The 25,579-nt window shown below is 40.1% G+C and overlaps 1 protein-coding gene across 4 annotated transcripts in view; it reads left to right on the top strand.

The window, feature by feature from the left end:
- The window catches only part of ano5b (anoctamin 5b), a 29,174-nt gene extending 5,779 nt beyond the window's left edge, over positions 1-23,395 (top strand). For 2 of the 4 annotated variants that reach the window (XM_026166622.2, XM_026166614.2), the window contains 19 exons: positions 4,680-4,738; positions 9,367-9,474; positions 12,853-12,921; positions 13,098-13,382; positions 13,574-13,693; positions 13,769-13,875; positions 13,956-14,090; positions 17,553-17,658; positions 17,931-17,991; positions 18,310-18,461; positions 18,787-18,861; positions 18,947-19,193; positions 19,292-19,470; positions 19,596-19,693; positions 21,125-21,255; positions 21,361-21,566; positions 21,687-21,865; positions 22,619-22,724; positions 22,842-23,395. In XM_026166622.2, the coding sequence (XP_026022407.1) occupies positions 4,680-4,738; positions 9,367-9,474; positions 12,853-12,921; positions 13,098-13,382; positions 13,574-13,693; positions 13,769-13,875; positions 13,956-14,090; positions 17,553-17,658; positions 17,931-17,991; positions 18,310-18,461; positions 18,787-18,861; positions 18,947-19,193; positions 19,292-19,470; positions 19,596-19,693; positions 21,125-21,255; positions 21,361-21,566; positions 21,687-21,865; positions 22,619-22,724; positions 22,842-23,069 (2,651 nt within the window). In that variant the 3' untranslated portion in view covers positions 23,070-23,395. The remainder of the gene's footprint in view (positions 1-4,679; positions 4,739-9,366; positions 9,475-12,852; positions 12,922-13,097; positions 13,383-13,573; positions 13,694-13,768; positions 13,876-13,955; positions 14,091-17,552; positions 17,659-17,930; positions 17,992-18,309; positions 18,462-18,786; positions 18,862-18,946; positions 19,194-19,291; positions 19,471-19,595; positions 19,694-21,124; positions 21,256-21,360; positions 21,567-21,686; positions 21,866-22,618; positions 22,725-22,841) is intronic. The other 2 variants (XM_080295648.1, XM_080295617.1) reach the window with 1 other exon arrangement.
- Positions 23,396-25,579: the final 2,184 nt, after the last annotated feature.

Here is a 25,579-nt window from a genome sequence, read left to right as displayed (position 1 = left end):
CTGTAAAGTATGCCTTCATTATTACAGGGAGTAACACAATCATACTTTGAATGCATTCTTATAGTTCAAAGTAAAAATGAAATACAGTGTGTTCCTCTCAAATGTGGTGGCACAGAAATGCAAATAAAGCACAAGCACTGAAGTAAAATGTAAGCGCAGTCACAGGACTCCATGCAGGTTTGTGAAAATCTATGTTCACCCCACGAGTGATTAAATTGTATAACCGTCCTTGAGAGCAATAAGTTGAAGTGACTTTATCAGACTCTGATATCATTTTGGAGAATGCTGTTCTTCGAGTCATTGTCCTGTTGCATGATTAAGTTTAGCTTTTGGACAGATGACCTTTCATTTGACTCCAGAATTCTTTGGTATACAGAGGCGTTCACAGTGGGAATGAGGTGTTTGTGTCATGTTGTGTGTGGTTTCTGCCAAACGCGGTGCTGTGAATTATGACCAAGCATTTCCACTTTGGTTCCAGAAGTCTTGTGGTTTGTTCAAATGTAACTTTGCAAACCTAAGTCTTTTAAAGTCTGAGATTCAACTCTTTTTTGAGCATCGCATTGAGGTGAATTTGCTAGAATGTGTTCTTGGGAAGAATGGAAGCTGTCTTGTGTTTTTCACTTGTGGATAATGTTTCCCACTGTAGAAGGATGAACTTCAGACGGTGTGGAAATAGCCTTATAATACTATCCAAATTAATGAGCAGCAATTGTTTTTCTATTATTGATGTCCCTCTTGGTAATATGTAATAACACATATTGTGTGTATTGTGATAATAACACACACCTAGACCTCCAAATTGCCCAAACGTCTGCTTTAATAGAGGTGTTCACACTTACAGTGATCTTTAAATCAAGTGTATTTGATTACCAGCACCTGCCTGCTATTCTTCCTCTTAATTCCTAGGGAAGCAGTAAGGGGGTGTACATTAGCCATTCATGTGGCTAACGTACACATGAGTGGGTGACTGAGTGGGTAGGTGATGTAAACTTTCACATCCTCATGTTAGATAAACACTAAACCCAGGATGCTGTTTCAGATTGAGAAATGCAGGTTGACTTTCATAATCTTTGTTTCGGTGACTCAGTGTGATGAGGCTGCTAGCCTTACAGCGTCACACAAAAAGTGAAGCTATGTGTGCGTCTCATCTGGGGGCTGCATGTGTCCCCAAAGCTGCAGAAATTAGAGACACCTTTTCTGTAACAGGCAGTCCTGTAGCAGAAATGATTGTGATTGTGCAGAGGTACATTTGACTACTTTGGTTGTACCTTAGTCCAGCTTTGCATATATCTTCATGAACACATATCCTTTGAGCAGGCTGCCTGCCTGCAAAGAGTGGAGCGAGCACAGAATCAAGTTTTGTCAGTTTACTGTAAATAGAAAGGCAGCACGGGCTTGTCTGTATTTTCATATCATTAGATTGTCTGGATAAAGATAGATTATTGTTAGACGATAGCAGTGACAGAAGTGTTATAGCCCCTGCTTTCTTTTCTTTCTATTCTGCAAGATCAGTGCTGTCTTTAGGGAACCGGTATCCTGGCACAAGGTCTCCTCTTCTCTTCCACTCATGTAATGTGAATTGATTTCTGATTTCTTTAATTATTTAGAGTAATGGAGATTTTCCAACTCTGATGCTGGTCACTCCTCACTGTTCTTAATCTTGCTGACGGAATAAGTTTGATGTGAAGCAGTAATTGAGGGGAGATATTTGTCTGGAACGCAGCGCCAAACCAGGACGGCGCCTCCACTGTGTTTTACAGATACAGATGTTGTATCAAACCAAAGGTCTGAAAATTGGATTCATTTAGTCCATTCCTTGTGTAATTTGGCATACCTCAGCCTCCTTTCCTGGTTCCTGTTCGTTAGAAATGGCTTATTGATATTTCTGATGTGGCTTCAGCAAACATTAGATGGATCAGTGGGTGCATCTCCCAGGTCCTGTGTCAGGTTCATCTCTTGAGTTGGTGATTTTTTTTTTATTGTTGAACGATGATTAGGTCAGTTTTAAGTGGCTTATACAATAAAACAAATGTTCCTCTGAAAGTGGGGATTTGTAAAGAGTAGACTGAAAATAAGTGAAAAAACAGCTAATGACAAAAGAAAACTTTGAGAGACCTTTGGAAGGTCTGAAGAACTATTGCTGAAGCCCACTATTACAAGAATGAGGGGTGGCTCAAGACTTTCGCACAACACAGATAGACTTTATCTTAAAGATCTTAATGATTGTTATTTCCTAACACGATTCAAATTCCAATGATGCAGAAAGTAAAGATGCGAAAATAGTTTTTCGATTGTTCTTATGATAAAGCTCTGAAAGCTCAGTGCATACATCTGCTACAACCTTGTTCTGTTTACAGCTCATAACACCAGCAGATGCCTCTGCTTCGGCTACATGTGAATCTCTCGCCTTCCTCTGCTCCGTCTGAACATCAGTACAGCATCATGTCTCTGGATAGAATCAACTCAGTTAGGAAAAGAGATTAGTTGATTCTGTTCTTGGCTGCATCGCACATGTATAAAGTCACTACCTCCTGGATGAGTTTGCACTGATCTACTTCCAGTTTTGGCCTTGTGGTGTGTCTTACAGGGCAGGACCTATGGGCATGAGGTATGCACAACTTTTTATGAACTGGAATCACTAAAAGCACATCTCTCAACTGCATCTCAGTCATGCAACAGGTTTTGAAATGCTGTTTGGCTATATCAGGGTCAATACTCAGCAATGGTGCTCTCATTTGTTTTGGAGATGGTTCAAAATGCCACTGTTCATTTCCCACGAAGTTAGTAACATGTTTTTTGACAATCATGCTGACGAGAGAGTATCTCAGCTCCTGTAAATAGATAGCAGGAGACGTGTAATTGGGTTAAATGGGTGGAAAGTGGGTAGTTAAAAGAGCGCATGGCACTTCTCACTTATTCAGTTTTGCCCAAATTAATAGCTGTCTCATTTTAATACGTGGTAGTAATTTCCAGTGAAGACTCATTTATGGCCATCTGTTCTAGTAAGTGTGTCTGTTGCCCTGTTTCACAGAGGGAACGCTACTTTGTGTTTTCCTTCAGTCTGTCTCTCTGTGGAAGTTGCTGGCCTTTTGCCTTTGTTTGCTCTAAGCCAGGTTGTGGACGGCTTGGCACAGTTGGAGTTAGACCAAAACAAGTGGGATAAAAAAGATAGGAGAGGAAAAAAGCAGCTCACACAGGGTTAATTGGAAAGACGGTGTAATATGCTACTTATATTTCCTGTGGATTCTTATAGTCTAACTGATATGCCATATTCTTACTCCAAGTGCCTCTTTAGGCCTCTCAGTGAAGTACTGCTGCTATTGGCTGTCACTGCTGTCTGTCAGACCCTCCTGCTTAACGAAAGGTCTCTGCCAGTGCAAGCTGAGGGAGACTGAAGCGCTTTGTGTTCTTTGTGTGCTGCATGTGTGCTTCTTTTAGGAGGAGGCTGGACCCTTTGATACAACAGCAACCTCAACGGCCAGCTCCTCCCTCTCACTGATGTTTTTGTCATGCAGCCTCCCCCACAGGAAGTGCAGCTTTCCCACCATCCAGGAATAATAGGGAAGCAGGCGGCTAGCAGAGCAGTGCAACATGAGCACATTTCCTCTGCCAGAGTCTGCCACGCAGGGCCGGAGAGGCTCTGCTGGAATGTGGCGAGCCATTGCATAAGTGTGTATGTGCAATGTGGCCTTTGTGTTTTCATCTCTCTCAACTCAGTACTTACAAACATGGTGATAGTCAGTATCTCCTGATATTGCCTCCTGTAGTCTTTTTTTCATTGGCTCTTGTTATATTGATGCTGTCTACTATGCATTTGTAGCCATAACAGTAATTTGGCAGCTGATTCTTCTTAAAGGGATGTTTTTGTTATGAGTGAGCTTTAATTTATCCTGCGGTCCAAATTATTTGAACTAGTTTAACAGTTACTTACTGTCAATTTAGATGATATATATGCAACTATTGCTTTTGAGAAGTTAGAAAAATCAATCATGTTTAATTCATTAATCATGTTTTTTGCTTAAAGTCTGCAAATTTGTAAGTATGTGCATTTTAAGCTTAATTCACTTCAACCAGGTACCCGTCTCTGGGTTACCTGTTTAAGATTGGCTATGTTTGAGTTTATGTGCTGCTAATCCTTCAGCAACACAAACTAACATGAAAAAGACCACTAAGTCCTACGTGAGACAACCATTTACTGACATGAACAAATATATCATTTAATGATTCGACTTATTCGACTGGGCAGCAAAGTGGTGGAGTAGTTAGCATCTTGTTGCACCTCAGAGCAAGAAAGTCTGGAGTTCATGGGACCGTTCTGTGTGGAGTTTGCATGTTCTCCATGTGCCTGTGTGGTTTCTCTGCAGATATTCCTCACACTGAGTTGTGTGTCAAGTTAACTCCTGTCTAAGGTGTATGCCACTTTTAACCCTATGGCAGCTGGAGGAGGCTCCACCACCTCCGTGACCCTGAATTGGATTGGAAGCAAATGGATGGATGAATGGATGGAGTGTATTTAGACCAGTTCAATTACAATACAATAATACGATAATAACTAGATAATTACTATGCTATTACATACCAAAGACTGAATTCTAAAACATGAACAGCATTGTTACTGCACTCTTCTGTACAGCTGTATAATTCTCTTGATGTTATTCTTTTCTTCATTTATTTTGCAGATGAAAGCAGCGGAAATGGTTCTTTATCTGAAAGGGCACCACTGCCAGGAAATACAGAAGTGAGTGCTGGTGTATCTGTGAGCATTTCAACACATTCCCTTTCTATCTAGCTAGCTAAAAAAAATTAAGACATTTTGGGAATGACAGTTAAAGGTTTATCACTTTTTTGCTAGTTGTATGAGAGGAGCTGGTCAGCTCAGAGCAACTATTTTTCAAAAGTAAACCGATGTGCACACAAAGCACTGGTTAATGTGCTATGCCTCCTTTGTTTAATACAATACATACTGGATGCATTGAAACGCTGCTAGTTGCTAACTTCATGATGATTCCTATCTCCCTACTAAATGTAAACAAGCATATATAAAAATATCTATTTCCATTAAGATTTCCATTAACAGTTAATTGAGCAGCCTTTTGTCTGTGTGTTATTTCCTTTGTAGTCAACTAAATTGTTTATGTCAGTGTTCACTGTATGTATGAGTAATTTTAAAATCTTAGATGACCCTTTGGTGACTCACCCCTCTGATTGATGACTCTGATGAGTCACAAGATAGCCATGTTATCACAGAGTGCCGCTCATTTCAGCAAGACTGAAATAAACTGTCTCTTTGGTTTTTCAGTGACATAATGAGGTCATTCCACAGATGCACTATGTATCTTAATAATACAAATGATGGTATATTTCTGATATGTGTGCATGAGGTTTCAGTGCATAACCATTGAACACTGAATCGCTATATTTTTAAAATTTTCTCATTAGGTCAAAAGATGTTTTATTAACCGTCCAAACAGGGTGTAGTTGACCAAGCTGTATTCCTCTGCCTCTGGTCTATATGTCCCTGCTTCTGCCAAATTATTTTTACCGCCCCATCTGATTTTTAGCACTGCATCTGAAATGATCCACAGTGCAAACAACACTTAAATCAGATGCTGTCTTTCACTTTCAGCACTGTGATCCTGTGACAGGTATGACACAAAGTAGGGGAGGGGAATGATCTGGAGTGCTTCTATTCTATTTTTTTTTTTATTAAACCACTAAGCACTGTTGTTTCAGAGTTAGCTAAATTACCTGGAGAAATCAACAGGAAACTCACAAGAAAATCCTAGAAATATTTCTACTTCGTGTGGAAAAAAATACTTGAAAAATACTGATTATCCCCGATTGTTAACATCTGAATTTCCTACAACTATGAGTTCTGCAATGCTGTATTTAAAATCGTTGAATTGCACTCAACAGGCCGCTGTCTATGAAGAAATGAAGTGCACTGCTTGCTGGCTTTGAAAGTAATGGTGCCGCTACTGTGATGGGCCGATAAAGAATAGCAGCCACACTCCTGAGTGAAAAGATCGAGCCTAACCTGAGAGTCATTCACATATGGTTCAGGATGCTGTAAAACACATAACTTGCATATATGTTAACTCTAAAAATCAGAAAACAGACTTTTTCTGCAGGATTGCAGAAAAAGTCTGTTTTCTAAGCCTAATATTGCTGCATTATTTTTAAACTGGCAGCATTTTGTGCAGTTGAAATTTAAGATTTTTTCATTTAAAACTGAGGTTAAATAGCAATAAGTGGAAATGTGATTTAATCTGGGATGTTAAACAGTTTGTCTCGACTGGGTCACCTGTGTTTAAAGCCATAATAAGACAGATAATGTCACAGAAAAATGTTGTAATATTATTTTAAAGGCTGTGGTTGTGTGATCTTGTTTAGCTGAAGTTATAATTAGTTTAGTTGTTATAAATGGGAAACTGACAGCAGTAATAAACACTAACAGGATTCAGACAATAAACCCTCTGTGGTTTTCTCCCCACAAATTGCACCCTGAATATAAGAAGCTGAGTCACACTCCTTTAGAGGAAAGTCTGTTAGTCAATGACAGCGTCTGATAAGAAAGAAAAAAAAAAAACCCTGGGTGGAGTGCAGCAAACTGCTCAGGCAACATGGCACTTCAAGTCCTAGTCAAGTCACTGTAATAGTATATAGTTCTTAAAGTATGTTTTGTTTTTTTTAAACATTTCAATTCAAATGTATGTTACCTTTTTTATTTTGTTATTCTTTCATTGCAAGACGGGTCATGCAATCAATGACAGACAAAAATTATTAAAATAAACAAAAATGGAAAAGCAGCAAAGATTTAATATCATAATAAGAAATGAAGCCATATAAATGTGAAACATACTAATAGAACAACAAAGCTAATCCACAAAATGACATCATTTAAACTCAAGTTTTCCATGTAGTGTGTTTTGGGCATTAAATTAATTAACATTATTTTTAGACTTTATCTATAAACATTAAAAATATATATACAGGCAGTTCACACTAACTAGCTCAAAGTGGAGTTAAGACATGCTATTTCTCACTATTTTTATTGAATATCAGCTCAAATATCTCGTTTTGCTACCTACCATGCAGCACCAGTTATTTCGAGATCCCAAGCTAAATTATTTAATGTATAGTACAAACTCAGATTGCCTTTATATGCAGAGAAAACTAACATACATTCAATTTCTTTTTTTGTTTAATGATCGTGCGTGCATGGATGCATGATAGATGAAATTAGAGTAGCTGAAAATAATGGTTATTGTTTATTTAAGCGTAAAGGTTTCTTATATACGGAAACAGTAAAGATGAATTTCTACATTAATGGAAAAGTATTTAATGTTAGAATTCTAAATGCATTCAGGTAATCAAATACTGAAATTTAAGTAACGATACAGACACGACACATTTTTCCTCTACCGTCCGCTATTTTTGTGTAATGTTAGGCTTTGATTGTGTAGCGTTCCGGCTTTGCAGTTAAATCTGGTTTCTTTACAGTCATCATTGTTGCCCTCTAAATGTTTCTAGTCAGAGAAAGTGTTTTTTTAAAAATGCTTTTCGGCTGAAGAGCCAGAACGGGTTGATGTCTCTGTAATCAGTGGTCTAAACTGCATATATCATCCTCAGACCCAGCAATTAATTTTTTTCCTATGTTGGGGACATGAGTTTACGATCACTTTGTCAAGCAGCATTTATGGAGTCTGCATGACTTCTCTGACTTCATTTCAAAATGATGGAAATTTCAGCTTCCATATTTTATGGCCACAAGAGAGGTTAAGTAACACTGTTTGTTTTGGGGACTTTTTGCAGATATTATAATTCGATTGCATAAGAATTGTTTCTTCAATTTGAGAGTCTTAACTTTGAGTTAGTAGGATATCAAAATTGCACAGTAATTTTACTACTTCCAAAACTAAACTTCATTGTCCTCCGTAGTGGACACCAGGACTTACTGCCTCTTGTCATGTAGTCTTCAAATAGTCCTAAAATAGAGTGTATACTGATAACACACAGACTTGTTTTTCAACTTCTTACCTTTGAAAAATGCATATCAAACTTCTCTGCTGCTATATGATTATGGCACGGCTACCATGTATTGCTAACTTTTGGAAATTTAGCAAAGCTCCGTGCTCCACCATTGCTGTAAAACAATGGCCAGTTGGAGTGAACAGAGATGACGCGACTTTCTATTCAGCAGCTCTGGTTTCAGCATGATTTAGATAACCTAAGATCTGAATTTACTAGCTCCTAGTTATAGCCGATTCAATAAGCTGAGACAGATGCTTCAAGAGTAAGCTGTCAGAGTAACAAATGATCTTGATGTTTCTGATAAGTGGGAAAACCATAATCAGAATGCTTTATTAATCCCAGTAAAGAACAGTAACTAACTAAACTAAATCAAATAATATAATCAATAAATATTATACAACAAAGTTATAAATAAATAATAATGCATCTAATAATAAATATCCCAGTATATTACACAAAATTAAATATATATAGATCACATTGTTATATTGACTTTGTAATTTTCTCTGCAGAGGATGTGATGTTAAGGATGTGCAACGATTGCAGTGCGCACGTGTGCATTAGATGGAGGATTGTACAGTGAGATAGTCACAGGCAGGAGTGATTTCCTGTGTCTCTGAGCGATGCATTTGGATAATCTCAGTCTCTCACTGAACGTGCTCCTGTGACTGACCTCACACCCACTCATGGAGTGGGTGTGAGCTATTGTCAAGCACTGTCTTTATCTTGGACAACATCCACCTCTCCGACACCACCTTTAAAGAGTTCATTTCCACCCCTACAACATTACAGGCTTTACGGATGAGTTTATTGGGTCTGTTGGCATCCAGGATCCTCAACCTGCTGCCCCAGCATGCAACAGCATAGAGTATGGCACTGACCACAACAGATTCATAGAAAATCCTGAGTATTGTTTGGATAAAGAAAAAAAGAATAGAATAAAGCCCTCTGGAAAGTGAGAACTCTCTTAAACAAAGTGGAACAAGGCTGCCATGGAAAGATTATTTCCTTCAAACATCTATCATATACAATACTTCTTATCCATAATGGACTTTTGAAGTTGTCATTTTAGCCCCTTCTCCAAATTTTGACACAAGGTGTTATGTCATCTATATGATCTTTAAGTATGATTTCAGCTTAATGTCAAAATATTTTTTTCTTTGTGACTCAGGAGGGTATATTTCCTCTGTGCTTTTTATGTATCCAGTTGTATGAGTGCAAGCCTGAGTCAGTTTAATTTGTTTCTGTCTGTATCTGTCAAGGGTGGACGTATGTTTGGCTTCCCAATGTTTCAAAGCTAAAAGCTCTACTTTGTGGTTGTTTCTCCTGCAGACAGACAAACTAGACCCAAGCAGAGACACTGTGTTCTTTAGGGACGGAGTACGAAGAATAGACTTTGTGTTGTCCTACGTAGATGACAAGGACGGAGAAAAGAAACAGGTAAGCGTAACAGAAAAGGGCCAAATTGTCATTACTTGCCTACTCAGCGTTTTAAAATGCTAGCAGACAATAGTATTATGCAATTTCTAACTGGAACAGGAATCCATGCTGTAAAGAGGAAGTGAGAGTCAACCCCTTTTCTGTGAACATATGACATTTGTAAATGGAAACCCAGACTGTTAATCATGTGAGACATCCTATGAGCCAAGATATGAAGCAAGGCCAAGATGTGAAACCTCTATAAGACACTGTGCCTCCTCCTCATCATGTAACTTATTGAGATCATCTCAAGCAATGTGAGAATGGGGCTTTAAACATCCTAATAGCAGTGGGTCAACAACCCTCCAAAGAGAAGATCCTCTCAAGGGGTTAAATATCTTGAGTTCTCCCTCAGTTATTTAAGAAGTGAAGGTACACGAAATATCTTCGTGAGCCTTCATGAGTTGCCTTCCTTTCAAGCAGTGAAGAGGGAATAGTGTCATACAATTGCAAGCTATGACACATCCTTGTACCGGACGCACAGTCAGCACTAAATCAAGATTTCAGACACTTAACTGGTCATCATCAACTTTGCATTATTCATCACAGTCATCGCTGTGGTTCCATTATGGGAAGAAACTATGTTTGCATAGTTTATGTTTGCAGAAACTAATATACAGGCCTTGGAAAACTACTATATGTTGCATTGTGGATTTGGTGGGTATTGTAGAAGAAACAGATTAAACAGAGAAAGATAACATTGTGGATTGTTATATCGTGCCCTCGAAAGGGGCTCTTTTGGACACAGAAGCTGGATGGTGAACATAGCGGATCCAAACAGCCAGATACATCCTTCAGGAGACTTTAAAGGCCCAAAAACAAACCTTTAAAGAAGTGAATACCTGCAATATTTTGCTGTGTGCTTCTTTTGTACTCAGAAATTTGTTTTTACTGTCCCCAAGTGGTCAAAAAATTGCTTGGGGAAAAAAGTAGACGTGCAAACATCACATAGATACAAAGCTATTAAAGAAACAACAAGGGAGTGGTCACCTGAGGAGTGGAACAAGTTTAACATTGCCAGGCTTTGCTGGCTAATGCCATCTAGCTCTGTTTATGTACAAAATTGGGTTTTTACTCCAGTCAGAGACAATATCAGAGGAACTGATGAGAGTAATTCTGTGGAAATTATCACAAGTGCACAGAGTGGTAAAATAGGCCTAAATATATTAATATATTTCTACTACATTGGCACTACTGCTTATTTCTAATGTGAAAACTGCACTTTAGAGCTCTGAAACTTAAAACTGCATGCACTTAAAGATTACAGGTTGCTCAGTGTGTTTAGCTTTTACACTTTTCCTTAGCCTCCTAAAGGAGAATTGCTTAAGTTTGTCGCCAGATCAAAGTGGAATTAATTTTGTTAATTGAATATCTTCAGTGGTTAATATGGTGCAAATATAAATGGACAGTTTTCTCATTTGTGTTCTAGAAGCTTCAAAACAAAGCAATGTTTAAAAAAAAGGCCAAATCTAAAAATGTACACGACCTTCTGAATATAAATGAAAGGAAATTACTGTGACAGTGTGACACAAGGCTAGGCTTTACTCAGTGGCGTTTAGTCAGCTCTACTGATTATATTCTGAGTAGTCTTTAGCTCAAGAGGTAGAACAGGTCATCTGAGTGGAAGGTTGGTGGTTCAATCCCTGGCTGCTTCAGTCTGCATGCCAGATACTGAACCCCAATGTGCATTTACCAGGATGTGAATGTTACATTAGCACTCAGGTGTAGAAAAAAGTGCACGTTGTATGAAATGCTTTGAGTGCTCCAGTAGAGTCAATTTACCGTTTATGGAGCATATTCAAAGTATCTATATTACACTTACAGGATACGGTGTCAGAGAAAATGCAGCTTACTGAAACCTACAGTAATCTGGTCTGGAGCAGGTTATCTAATAGTTACTATGCTGATTTTCTTTTATAGTACACCCCTCTGAACACTTATTATGTCATGCTTAAGTTTACCACATAAGAGATCTGATTCACTATTTAATGGCAAATTCCAGTATTTTCTTTTAACAACCTCCAAACTCGAGACAAATGGCAGTAGACTGAGTCTTATCCCTTTTAAAAATACTTTCCTTAATCCTCCAGGAGGGACTTATCAGTGGGGTGCATACTCTCAGAGTATCACATACACCCACTGGATAACAAGGAAAACCACAAAGAGACACATGCTCCCACAACAAGTGGCATCTGTCTCATCTAATGTCCACGTGGCCTAGCATATATAAAAAAGACACAGAGCTCTAAGATCCAGGATAGCAGAGCACAGGAGCTGCGTCTGGATACAGGGCCAGTGCTGCTCAGTTGCATTTCAGGGAGAAAAATCACTGATGCAGTGACATAGAGCACACTAGATCCCCAAGGAAGTGTTATAAATACCCTTGCACTCCGAGGAGAAGATGTTTACATTTTCACTCTCACAGCCCTCACGAATAAGATTGTATGAGATCAAACATTCATATGTAGGTATGATCTTGGTAATACAGTTTTTTGTTAACTTTGCTGAAATGTATTCACTCAATCAAATGCAAATGTTTTGTCATTTGCTAGGGTACCCTCATGTTAACCACACCTGGCACCACAGGGCGTATAGGGGTGCGTGATGTATAAATATGGGCGTGTTCACCTCTGTTCTAAAAGTTTGATCTGACCAAGATGATGCTGGATGTTGAATAGCAAAACGACAACGTTCAAGCTCACGTGGGTTTTAGCAGACGTTAGAAAACCAGACATGGTACACTTTCATGATGGCATCTGAAATGTTCTGCATGAGTTTCCAAACATCCAACACAAACATGACACTTTTTGTCATTTGCTTTAAGAGGCTTGCCAAGATTTCAACTTTAACCACATTTTTGTATCTGTCATTTGAATACACTGAATATATACATAAGCTATTTTTTATAGCTCACTGTTGTCATGTTTTATTTTGATTCATTCAAAGTGTATCAAATAAAGGTACATTTTTATATTTTTAAATGTTTTGTTATGTGGCCATCCCTCCCTACATTAAGGAGTGAAGGTCACTTTTGTGCTTCTGTAGCAGACATGTGGGCAGTTGTGCTGTCAGTTACTGACATGCTCAGTGCCTGTTGTTGATTAAGATGTCAACTTTTCCCTGAATAAGTTGCTGGTGCTTTACCAGTTTTAATCCGAAACCCGTGCCTGTAGGCCTTCATACCTTCATTTGGGAAAACTGTAAAGGTTTGAGTCGTAAATACTCATAAATAAATAGGAAAAGGCTTTGGCTGAATGTCCCTGTCATGGATCCGTAAAAAGGAAAACAGGCATGAGTCTGTTGAGCGCCAATGTTTTTGGTTTGTGTGTTTATCCACAGGAGAGAAGGAGGGCGTTTGAAGCCAACCTGGAGAAAAGAGGACTGGAACTGGAGACAGAAGACAAATCGGTAAGAAATTCAACTGTGTAGTTCAAGCGCCACCTAGTGGACAGTGTGCTAAGGCACACCTGAGTCCAGATATAATTGTCTTAAAGGGATGGCTCAGTGTTTGACAATGCCATGATTATTGCCTCAAAAATCCTAACAAAGATGCTTCCTTTAAGTGTTCCTTATTTTTCCACCAGGACTCCAAGGACCAAAAGACCTATTTCCTAAAGATCCACGCTCCAAGGGATGTACTGGCCACCTACGCTGATGTCTTGAAGATTAAAGTTCCCTTCAAGAAGAGTGACATTCCTCAAAGTCAGGATGTCGCTCTGGAGTGGCTCACGCAGCCTTTTCGACTGCCGGGCAACATCATGCACCCAGAACCGGACTATTTCACCTACCACTTCGACAAGACCAAGACTGACTTCTTCCTCATCGGGGACAAAGACACTTTCTTCCCACCATCCACAAGAAATAGAATTGTTAGTATTTCAAAGATATATTTTAAATCTCTTAATGATTTTGTTTTTTATTAATTAAGATCCTTTTATGGGTTTTACCCCAATGACCACAAAAGTGTTTTGTATCAGTCAGGCAAAACGTAAAATGCATTTGGATGAAAGGGTAAATCCAAATCCTTTAATCTTCTGTTAAACCTCCTTCTCGTTGGTAGGTGTTCTACATCCTGTCTCGTTGTGCGTACTACAAAGAGGGGCAGAAAGATAGAGAAAAGACGGGAATCAAGCGATTACTCAGCAATGGGACCTACACGGCGGCCTTCCCCCTTCATGATGTAAGACACGTTGCCAACTTCAAAGTGTGTTTTGTTCAGCGGGTCCTGTTTTGACATTGTGTCTTTCGCTTTCAGTGTCGGTACTGGAAAAAGGGCAGAAATGCAGAGGAGCGTTACAACCTGTACAAGCACTGGGCCAGGTTTCTCTGCTTTTATAAAGAGCAGCCCCTCAACCTCATCAAGTAAACAAACACACGTCCCATATCATCTTACGTCTAAAATTTCCATTTGTCTTGATGTTAAACTCTTCATTTGCTTGCAGGAAGTACTACGGAGAAAAGATCGGGATCTACTTTGCCTGGTTGGGTTTCTACACAGAGATGCTCTTTTTGGCAGCTGTTGTGGGCCTTATATGTTTCATCTATGGAGTGCTCAGTTATGATGACAACATAACAAGGTTAGTGCCACCAGGGGGCATCGCAGCTGTTTGGACAAACCTAAGTAAACAATTTACTTCATCTACTTTATACAGGAAGAAGTCTTTTTATTACTGTAAGTACACCTGGCTAAAAATAAGCTTATCTGATGTTGCAGTAAATCCTGCTTCCTGTGAAGGTTATAGTTTTTTTTTCTTTTGTTTTGCTTAAATTATTTTAGAAAGAGACTAATTACACTTTGCAGTCAATTAAAGCAAAGTTATATTTTGTCTGTTATATGTAGTCTATATTGAGCAGAGTAGGCTAGTTAACATACACAGCGCTCTCTATAATGTAGAAGGTCATCAGCACCACAAACTGCAACCTTCCAAATAATAATAGCTCTCAGACTGTTTACTGTAAATCATAACAATAAAACTTTTCATGATCTGACATTTTAGCTGACTGCAATAGTTCAGGCTAGGGGAGACCATTAAACTGCCATTTAAGTGTATGTAATTGTTGACCACAGGCAGAGAGGTGGTACAGTGAAAAGGTCCTGGCTTCAAATCCATCCTTTCTCTGCGGGTATTCTGGCTTCCTCCCACAGTGCAAGGACATGCATTTAGTGGGGTTAGGTTAACTGGTGATTCTAAAATGCCAATAGGTATGATTGTGTGTGTGTTAACCCTGCGGAGCTGGTGAACTTTCCAAGGTGTACCCCGGCTCTCACCCTGTACTAGCTGGGATGGGCTCCAGCTGCCCTGCAACCCTGAACTGGATAAGAGGAGGAGAATAGATGGATAATTGCTGACCAGTGAAAACTAAAACCAGCAGGCATATTGTATAATAAGAACCTGTGCTCTTTAAGGAAGGCACACTGATATTTTTTCTCACATTCACCAACAAGGGGGCTGGTGGAGTCAGTGATGGACTACTTGTTTCACCTGTTTAACAGTCATAAAGTGTGTGCTGGGATTAATGTCAGGGCTCTGTGCAGGACTTTCAAACTGGTTAATTTCTATATAAACTATGTGGACAAAAGTATTGGGCCACACCGCTTCACCTGTGAATTCAAGCGTTTACAGTCCCATTACTATAAATATATACAGTGGGGCAAAAAAGTATTTAGTCAGCCACCGATTGTGCAAGTTCCCCCACCTAAAATGATGACAGAGGTCAGTAATTTGCACCAGAGGTACACGTCAACTGTGAGAGACAGAATGTGGAAAAAAAAGTCCATGAATCCACATGGTAGGATTTGTAAAGAATTTATTCGTAAATCAGGGTGGAAAATAAGTATTTGGTCAATAACAAAAATACAACTCAATACTTTGTAACATAACCTTTGTTGGCAATAACAGAGGTCAAACGTTTACTATAGGTCTTTACCAGGTTTGCACACACAGTAGCTGGTATTTTGGCCCATTCCTCCATGCAGATCTTCTCGAGAGCAGTGATGTTTTGGGGCTGTCGCCGAGCAACACGGACTTTCAACTCCCGCCACAGATTTTCTATGGGGTTGAGGTCTGGAGACTGGCTAGGCCACTCCAGGACTTTCAAATGCTTCTTACGGAGCCACTCCTTTGTTGCCCGGGCGGTGTGTTTTGGATCATTGTCATGTTGGAAGACCCAGCCTCGTTTCATCTTCAAAGTTCTCACTGATGGAAGGAGGTTTTGGCTCAAAATCTCACGATACATGGCCCCATTCATTCTGTCCTTAACACGGATCAGTCGTCCTGTCCCCTTGGCAGAAAAACAGCCCCATAGCATGATGTTTCCACCCCCATGCTTCACAGTAGGTATGGTGTTCTTGGGATGCAACTCAGTATTCTTCTTCCTCCAAACACGACGAGTTGAGTTTATACCAAAAAGTTCTACTTTGGTTTCATCTGACCACATGACATTCTCCCAATCCTCTGCTGTATCATCCATGTGCTCTCTGGCAAACTTCAGACGGGCCTGGACATGCACTGGCTTCAGCAGCGGAACACGTCTGGCACTGCGGGATTTGATTCCCTGCCGTTGTAGTGTGTTACTGATGGTGACCTTTGTTACTTTGGTCCCAGCTCTCTGCAGGTCATTCACCAGGTCCCCCCGTGTGGTTCTGGGATCTTTGCTCACCGTTCTCATGATCATTTTGACCCCACGGGATGAGATCTTGCGTGGAGCCCCAGATCGAGGGAGATTATCAGTGGTCTTGTATGTCTTCCATTTTCTGATGATTGCTCCCACAGTTGATTTTTTCACACCAAGCTGCTTGCCTATCGTAGATTCACTCTTCCCAGTCTGGTGCAGGTCTACAATACTTTTCCTGGTGTCCTTCGAAAGCTCTTTGGTCTTGGCCATGGCGGAGTTTGGAGTCTGACTGTTTGAGGCTGTGGACAGGTGTCTTTTATACAGATGATGAGTTCAAACAGGTGCCATTCATACAGGTAACGAGTGGGGGACAGAAAAGCTTCTTACAGAAGACGTTACAGGTCTGTGAGAGCCAGAGATTTTCCTTGTTTGAGGTGACCAAATACTTATTTTCCACCCTGATTTACGAATAAATTCTTTACAAATCCTACCATGTGGATTCATGGATTTTTTTTTTCACATTCTGTCTCTCACAGTTGAAGTGTACCTCTGGTGCAAATTACTGACCTCTGTCATCATTTTAAGTGGGAGAACTTGCACAATCGGTGGCTGACTAAATACTTTTTTGCCCCACTGTATAATATATATAAATATAAAACCAAGCACCAAGCTATGCAGACTGTAGCTGTTGTGTTTGTGCTCTTTTCTTTGTCACCAGTGTTTACATCCTATCACACTCTTGTCACAGATAGAAAGACACTTTTTCAATCCATTTAAAAACCAAATAAAATATACAGGTTCTAGACTTCCTGCTCAGCCCTCTGCCTCACACCTCCTCCAGTGCACTTTGGGTCAGATTCAGGGTCTTCAGCTGGTAACCTGTCACTAATGTTTCACCCTGTACCCTGTACATCTCCAGGTGAGGCGGCAATTGGCTACATCAGGATATCCCTCTGCCACCCCCTGCATCTGACCCTCCTCTGTAGCCACAAACAGTAGCTCATTTCCTCCACTTCTTCGGCTAGTTCCTTGACAGACCTCTGCAGGCTTGCGCCTCTTGTCCCTGTAGTTGGTGGAGCTGGATCACCGAACTGTTCACAAAAAAACCCTGCACACCCAATTTTAAGTGGATAAATGGAGGCTGCCCAGCCTGCAGTTCACTGCCAGATCCGAGCACTTGAGCCACTTTAGGTCATGTGCCGCTACTATGCCCTCTAGGTCTAGAATGGACGAACAACACACGAGGCCAGAGGAAACCGTGAATGTGCTTTAGAGCGATGAAATGTCCCTTTAATGCTTATACTATGGCAAAATACCCTTTTTAGACAATATTATATACAGACACTTTGAATATTATTGAATTGCCTTCTACTGTGTGTACTGTATGTTCATCTGTGGGTTTCTTTATTTTGTTTTATTTTTAGCAAAGAAATATGTGACCCTAAAATAGGAGGCAGTATCATGATGTGTCCTCTTTGCGATAAAAACTGCACTTTCTGGAGGCTCGACTCAACGTGTCTCTCATCCTGGGTAATTATTCCATTTCATATATTAGCTGGTCGCGTTATTATAATTTCATTTACACATATGTTACATTGTATCAATTTATTTAAATCAATGCGGTTTATGTAATCAGTGAAAAAAGGTCAACTATTATTGCATAGACTAAAATGTTTTAGATTGACCACATTTAATCATACAGCTACATACTGAGTAACCAGCATGTTACCCTGTTTGTTCCCAGCATGTGATCTCTTGTGCTTGTCCGAGGAACCTATACTTTTCCATATTCTCTCTTCCAGCAATCCCATCTGTTTGATAATGAGGCAACCGTGTTCTTTGCCATGTTTATGGGGATCTGGGGTAAGTGTCAGTCTGTGCCGCTCTTGCTGTTTTTGACTTCTGTAGGAGATCCAACGAAACCCCCTCCTGTTGGCCAGATTTTCCCAGTTAAAGCCCTTTCACACGAAAAGAGCGTCCAACTTTGCCTAAACTGCTCCAGTCCGGGAAGATTTGCTGGCACAATTATGCTGTTATGCCAAAGCAGCGGGGCTGTTTGTAGGTAGCATAGCATAAAATGCAGCATAAAGCCAAATGGATGTGAGAGTTATGAGAGTTTTGATCGATCTTGACCAGTTATGGTTTTTAAAAAATGCCGTGTCTTTTTCTTGACTTTGACAGTAACTCTGTTTTTGGAGTTCTGGAAGCGGCGCCAGGCCCGGCTGGAGTACGAGTGGGACTTGGTGGACTTTGAAGAGGAACAGCAAGAGCTTCAAACTCGGCCTGAGTTTGAGATCAAATGCACTAACAGGAGACTCAACAAGATCACACAGGTGCTTTTCAAACTATTAAAGTTATAATAGGCAAAAAGCTTGGACCTAAAGGAAAAAATGGGAATTACACTGAGTACAAAGAGTGCTCCTCTCTCTGTTTTAAGGCTCCCCTTCCCAGGATTTAAACCTCATTCTCACAGGTTAAAGCCCTCATTGCATTTTGCACCCATTTCCCTCTTCCTGCTCCTTTACACTGCCAAACCTCCTGCCTCCCACTCGGCTTTCTAAAGCTGGAAAAACAGATATTGCAGTTAAATTTGCTGAAAAGGTTATTTGGTATTTTTCTGTCTGTCTGAGCTTTAAATAACAACAATTTATCTTTCAGGAAATGGAGCCATATCTCCCCCTCCACACCAGGTGTGCTCGCTACTGCCTCTCTGGAGCCACTGTTACATTCTGGGTAAGCGATTATTCAGCTGAAGTGCATGTGTGTGTGATTTTATAACTAGTCACAGCTTTATAAATCATGTGTGTTCTCTCCACAGATTTCTTTGATTCTGGCCTGTATTACTGGGGTCATAGCATATAGGTTGGCTGTCTATGCATCCTTCGCAAGTATCATTGGCAACCATAAAGGAGAGTCCGGCAACCATAAAAACAAGACCCTGCTAGTCGGCGGATTGATCACCCCACAGCTGGCGACTTCTGTCACCGCTTCCTGCATCAATTTTGTCATCATCATGATCCTTAACTTCTTTTATGAGAAGGTGGCCATCTGGATCACTGATATGGGTACTGGGATTTAATTGGGCAAACAGGATTTAGAAAATACAATAAAACTGATGATTTACTATCTGATCTGCTAACTGATGATGCTTTGCTTCCTGCAGAAATACCAAAAACTCACCTGGAATATGAGAACAGGTTGATTACGAAGATGTTCATGTTCCAGTTTGTCAACTACTACTCCTCCTGCTTCTATGTGGCCTTCTTCAAAGGCAAATTTGTGGGTTACCCGGGTAACTACACATACATGTTTGGCAAATGGAAGAAATTTAGGAATGAGGAGGTGAGTTTTAAAAGACAGCATTTAAGCATTGTTTCTTTTTTTCTAAACTGAGACGTATTTCTTTAAGCAGACATCCTCATAAATACAAGAAATGTGACAGAAAAGCCTGTCTCTTGCTGTCCTAGTGTGACCCCGGAGGCTGCCTGATAGAGCTGACCACACAGCTGTTGATCGTCATGGCGGGGAAACAGTTATGGGGGAACATTCAAGAAGCTCTGCTGCCGTGAGTACCGTCAAATGTTTGTCTTATTTGGCCGAACAATAAGCCACAATCTGTGAAACCATCATCAGCTCCAAAGTCTGGAAAAAAGTCAGAGATTTACATGAAACCACAAAGATAATACATTAACTATCTATGGCGTAAAGTTTAGTTAAAAATATTTTACCCTACCCTTAGAAAGAAATGTCCAAGAGTAAAAAATGTAACTTCAATTTCAACAAATATGAAGTTAATTTTCATATAAACATTTAATCCAACAACCAAATAACTGCGTGTTAAAGTCCTCTCCAACCTCCTGACGCACACACACACACACACATGTAGACACAGCATCATTTACATATACACACTATTGCTTACCCACACACATCACAGTTAAGTGTATGACACTTAACATGCCACATTCACACAAGCACTGACTCTAAACTGAGTGCTGTCTGAATGCTCTCTTCACACACATTCATACTCCGATGGATGCATCAGAGAGCAACTTGGGGTTAGTGTCTTGCCCAAGGATACTTGGCATGCAGACTAGAGGAGCCAGCGATTGAACCACCAACCTTCCGATCAGTAGGTGACCTGCTCTACCTCTTGAGCTACAGTCACCCCACTCCTAAGGACCTGAGTCCCTGCTTTAACACACCTAATTAAAGTGATTCGCGTATTAAACGCCTGATAACAAGATGATCACTTGAATTAAGTGTGCTGTAGCAGGAAAGCATCTAAAAACCTAAACAAGTATCCACAAGGATCGGCATCTAGAAGCACTAGCAAAAATTGTCAAACCAGGGCCTAACATTGGGGGTGGAGCCTATCCCAGCTGTCATAGGGCAAGAGGCCAGGTACACCCAAACCCCTCCATTTAACGCACGGAGCCACCACATCCAGTTCCCATTGTGAATTTGACTGTATTGCTCTTTGTATTGCCTCACCTTACCTGATTAGGTAGAAAAATGCCTTGCTTGTTGACAGTCTTCCATCATACAGTAAATTTTCTAAAGCCTGAAAACAAAGCCCAGAGGCAGTTGGGAGAGTTTCCTCTCTTGAATTACATTAAACTGAAAAGCTGTCGTGCATTTTTTGTCCAGCCATGCTAAAAGAATTTCTGCCTATTGCAGCTTAAAAGTGTAAGTGAAGATCATTAGCTGGATTTTAAGTGCCTGGCGCATAAATGAAAGCGACTTAACAGAAAACAGTATTTATAAAAAACTAAAAAAAATCACACTTTTTACATGAACCCATGACAAAATGAAACCTTCTTGAACCTTTGAAATTGCTACAAAACAAGCAGGGACTTTAGAGGTGCTGAGGTGGTGTCTTAAACTCCCAGAGGAGAACTGCATCTTAAAATCTGCAGCTTGACGTCACCATTCTTGCTCTGAAAATCTCGTTGTGGAAAGCTCCACCATATTTTTTCCACATTTTTTTTGCTAGGTTGATGCGTAACTGGTGGAGCAGCAGAAAGGGACGTCACAACCCCGAGAACCATTACAGTCGATGGGAGCAGGATCATGTTCTGCAGAACTTCAGCCAGCTGGGCCTGTTCTACGAGTACCTAGAGATGGGTGAGATGCTTCACTAGTCTCTCTGATAAATTCAAATATCAATTAAAAAGTCACATTAAACAGGAAATGTTTAACTTGTCCTGACTGCTTTCCCTGTAATTCCAGTGATCCAGTTTGGCTTCATCACTCTCTTTGTGGCCTCTTTCCCCTTGGCCCCCCTTTTGGCCCTGTTCAACAACATCCTGGAAATCAGGGTGGACGCCTGGAAGTTCACCACCCAGTTTAGGCGACCAGTGGCATCCAAGGCTCGAAACATCGGAGCATGGCAGGAGATCCTAAATTCAGTGGCCATCTTGTCTGTTGTTACCAATGTGAGTTTTTTTTCCCCTTTCATCGCATTTAAAATGAGGTTAAACTTCATGAGATAGTGCTTACGTATCAGCCTGGAAATAAGCTTCAGAAACAACTTTTTGTGGTCCCTTTTCTTCCAGGCTTTCATCATGGCCTTCACCTCAGACATGATCCCCCGTATGGTGTACCTGTATGCCTACAGCAACAGTACCAGCATGAAGGGCTACATCAACAGCAGCCTGTCAGAATACAGAATACCGATACGACCACAAAATATGACTGAGGACAACTGGTTTCGTCACTTCAATACGACCTGCAGGTATTAGAGCTGAAAGAAGCTCTTTAGATATTTTCAGCATATTTAAAGCATTAATAAATATCCTTTACAAAATATTGGTAGAATGAGTTAACCAATGAAAGTCATTGCAAGACTCTGCAGTTCGTGCCTGTCAATGGAGTGTTTTAGGATCTTTCATCTGAGATTCAGGCTCACTAATCTTACAGTGTTGTTTCCAGCTGCTACATGCAGCAATTGGTGGTGAAAAGGCTTTCGTGAGGCAAAAATCAGAGTAAATATTTGGCATTCTCACTGACTGTAGATGAGTACTAATGTTGTGTTTACATGTTAGCAAACATAACTTTTATGAAAGGCATTTCATCAAACTTGTCAGTTAGGTTCAAATTACTGTTTGCATAGATCTACGTACTTTTCAGTTTATTCATGTTTCTGTCTGTTATGGGAGCCTTATTGTACACTCACTGGTAACTTCATTAGGCACGCACTGCTAGCAGCATATTGAACCCTCTTTCGACTTAAGAATTGCCTTATTTCTTCATGGTTGGCTGGAAAAGTTCCTCAGAGATGTTGGTTCACATTGACATGACAGCTTCTGTAGCCCATTCACTTCAATTTATAAGGTTCTTCTGCAAGCATTGGTGGTGTATCGAGTGGTTATTTGAGTTAGTTTCCCCCAGAGATGTCAAACACTGGATATTTTCTCATTTTCAGACCATTCTCTGCAAACCCTTGAAATTTTTGCATGTGACGCCGCTCTCTTGTTGGTCTGTACAGATACCGTGACTACCGGCACCCTCCAGGCCACAAGAACGAGTACACTCACACCATGCAGTTCTGGCACATCCTGGCAGCCAAAATGGCCTTCATTATTATCATGGAAGTAAGACAAAATACACTTTTCCCTCACACGTTCCTCACTCGTAAAAATAAATAAATAAATAATAACCTGAATTAATGTTGCAAAGTGATGATATCTTTACCAACGCTCTCTTTGCAGCATGTGGTCTTTGTGGTGAAGTTCTTTATTGCGTGGATGATCCCAGACGTCCCGTCAGATGTGAAGGCGCGCATCAAGCGAGAACGATACCTGATTCAAGAACACCTGCATAACTACGAGGTGGAAAGGCTCAAACTGCAGCTGAGTGCCAGCTTCATCACAGAGCCGCAAACTTCGGAAACGTCGTTGACGCCAGACAAACACGAAGTGCTTTCTGAGTGCCTGTAGCACCTGCGTCGCACCTCCAGCTAACCAAGCCGAGGGCGGACATGTCTGTGTATTCTCTTCTCCCTGAGAACAGCCATATGCAAGGGCTTCTGTCTTTGAATTCAAAACGCTATTTGTTTCATTTTGGATGGACAATAAAGCCTTCCACATTATACTCCTATGTTAGGAAACGCATAGATACAGCATTTAAAATCCAGTGCAGTATAACATTTTATTTTCCTTAAAATCAGCTTCTTTTGCAGACGAAGCGTTCATTTTCCATAAAAACTGTATTTACATTCATCTTTCTTTGTCATAAAAGCATAATCTCTGTGTTTTCTGATACAGTTAAGGTTTGTTTTCTTGAATGTGTGACAGTGGGTTTGATTCCTCTTTAAAGAGCTGACTGTGACGTCAATTTAGTATTCTGCATGCTAGTCTTTGATGAGAATGAAGGACTGAATATTTAGTCAGTTGTGAATGTAGAAAACACTCATGCTTACAAATATTTAAAAACATATGCGAGATGAAACACAAGTCAACTGGCGGTGCTTCCTCGGACAGCTTCACCATGATTAGTTTTTTATTTTAATTTTAATAGGTAGCTACATAACAATATGTCTACTGATCTACAGCCGAGCTAGTAGACTATGAGTTTCATTGTTTGAGTGTTTATTATATGTAGAAAAAAGCTCTTTAAAACTGTGCATTTGAAAACCAAGTACCTCCATCACACTGCAGTAACACTGTAACAATCAGATGTGTGGTGTTTTTCCACTCACTCTGACCTGAGTTAGCGACAGAAATAATGCGTTAAGACAGCAGCTGCAGGCTCGTGTCTGATCTTCTGCTTGTATTACCAAGTTGCTGCGGGACCAATTGTAAAGTTTCTCTAAAAACAAACAAACAAACAAAATAGACTACATGAAGAACACGTTGTCAGGGCACTGGACAGATCATGTGTTGGTTTTACTTTTCCCCGTTTATACAATAAATGGCCAACTTTTAATTTTCAACTTTCACATTAGTTATGTCACCACATATTATTAATCGTCCAACCGCAAGCTGAGAACTATACAGGAAGCAGATCTTCTTGTAGCCTGGTGGGGATATGTATGAGTAACATGAAATGGTTTTAGTAACCAGCTCATTAACTATAGCTGACGTCTAAGTGCTGCTGTAGATATAAAGATGCTGTTTTTTTAAGGGGCTATAGTGCAATTAATTTATTGATCCATTTCTGCCCTGTGGCCTGAAGCATTTGTGTTTAGAGTTACTATTTTTATGCTTTTACATTTGCCTATAAAAGACCTTGCAGCATTTGGGTTCTTTCTTTTAGATCAGGGGTCCCCAATCTCAGTCCACGAGGGCCAGTGTCCCTGCAGGTTTTAGATGTCTTCTTGATCCATCACAGATTTAAATGGATAAATGACCTCCTCAACATGTCCTGAAGTTCTCCAGAGGCCTGGTAATGAACTAATCATGTGATTCAGGTGTGTTGACCCAGGGTGAGATCTAAAACCTGGAGGGACATCAGCCCTCGTGGACTGGGATTGGGGACCCCTGTTTTAGATTGTCCTCTTCATCACCTCGTAACTGGCCAAGAAGCAGTGTTAGCTCAGACAGCTCTTCCACCACACTAATGAAAAATAAGACTCCTGCTTTACATTTTACATTGTAGCAAGCGTCTGATTGATTATTTTTTTAATAAGTTGATCATTTGTCATATAGAGTGCGTATAAATCTGTTATGCTTTTTTAGGTTTCCGTGTTTGTGCTTTAACTTCTTACAGTAAAGCGGCTGATGCAATCAGCAGGATATATCTGACAGTCGACACTCACTCCAGTCTCAGGATTTAAAATCTTTCAGTGTCTGTTGAGCATGACTGTTTACTGAGGCGTGCAAAATCCCGCAACATCCATGATGGACTTCCCAACAAACGAATGCCTTAAACATCTGTCTTAATTTGTTTTTGTATGGTTTTTTTTAAAGAAAAAAAATTCCTATCTGTTTCTCAACATCTGTTGCATAGTATTTGTTACTGCTGCAAACTATGTGCAGTGTACCAGTTTTGTGCATGAACTGTGATCATGTAAATATTTTGTCAGTATCAATATGTAAGTTTTCTGTCGACTGTTGAACAGGAACTTATTAAAATTGTTAAAATTCCCAATAAATAAAGAAAAGTCATTTTTTGTTGGAGCTTTATTTTCAATTACAATAAGACACCCAGCGCATCTATGTTTTGCATCTTTCTCCAACATAAAGATCTCATCCAACTTTATTTTAAGACCACGTTTTTCTCCACAGAAAAACATCTGTACAATTTAAACAAGCTTAACAGTTAATATTTGGCACAACCACCTTTATTCTTCAACACAGCCTGAACTCTCTTAAGCTGCTTTTTAGTCATTTCTTTAAGTAGTCTTCAGGAATAGTTCTCCTGTTTTCTTGAAGGACATTCAAAGCTCTGCCTTTTTCTGTATTTTGTGTCAAGATAATCCAACACTGCTTCGGTAATGTTGATGTCC

The sequence above is a fragment of the Astatotilapia calliptera genome, chromosome 1, assembly GCF_964374335.1.
Source record: "Astatotilapia calliptera chromosome 1, fAstCal68.1, whole genome shotgun sequence".
Taxonomy (NCBI): domain Eukaryota; kingdom Metazoa; phylum Chordata; class Actinopteri; order Cichliformes; family Cichlidae; genus Astatotilapia; species Astatotilapia calliptera.
Note: the sequence above shows the minus strand (reverse complement) of the source record. Positions and strands in the feature narration are given on the sequence as shown.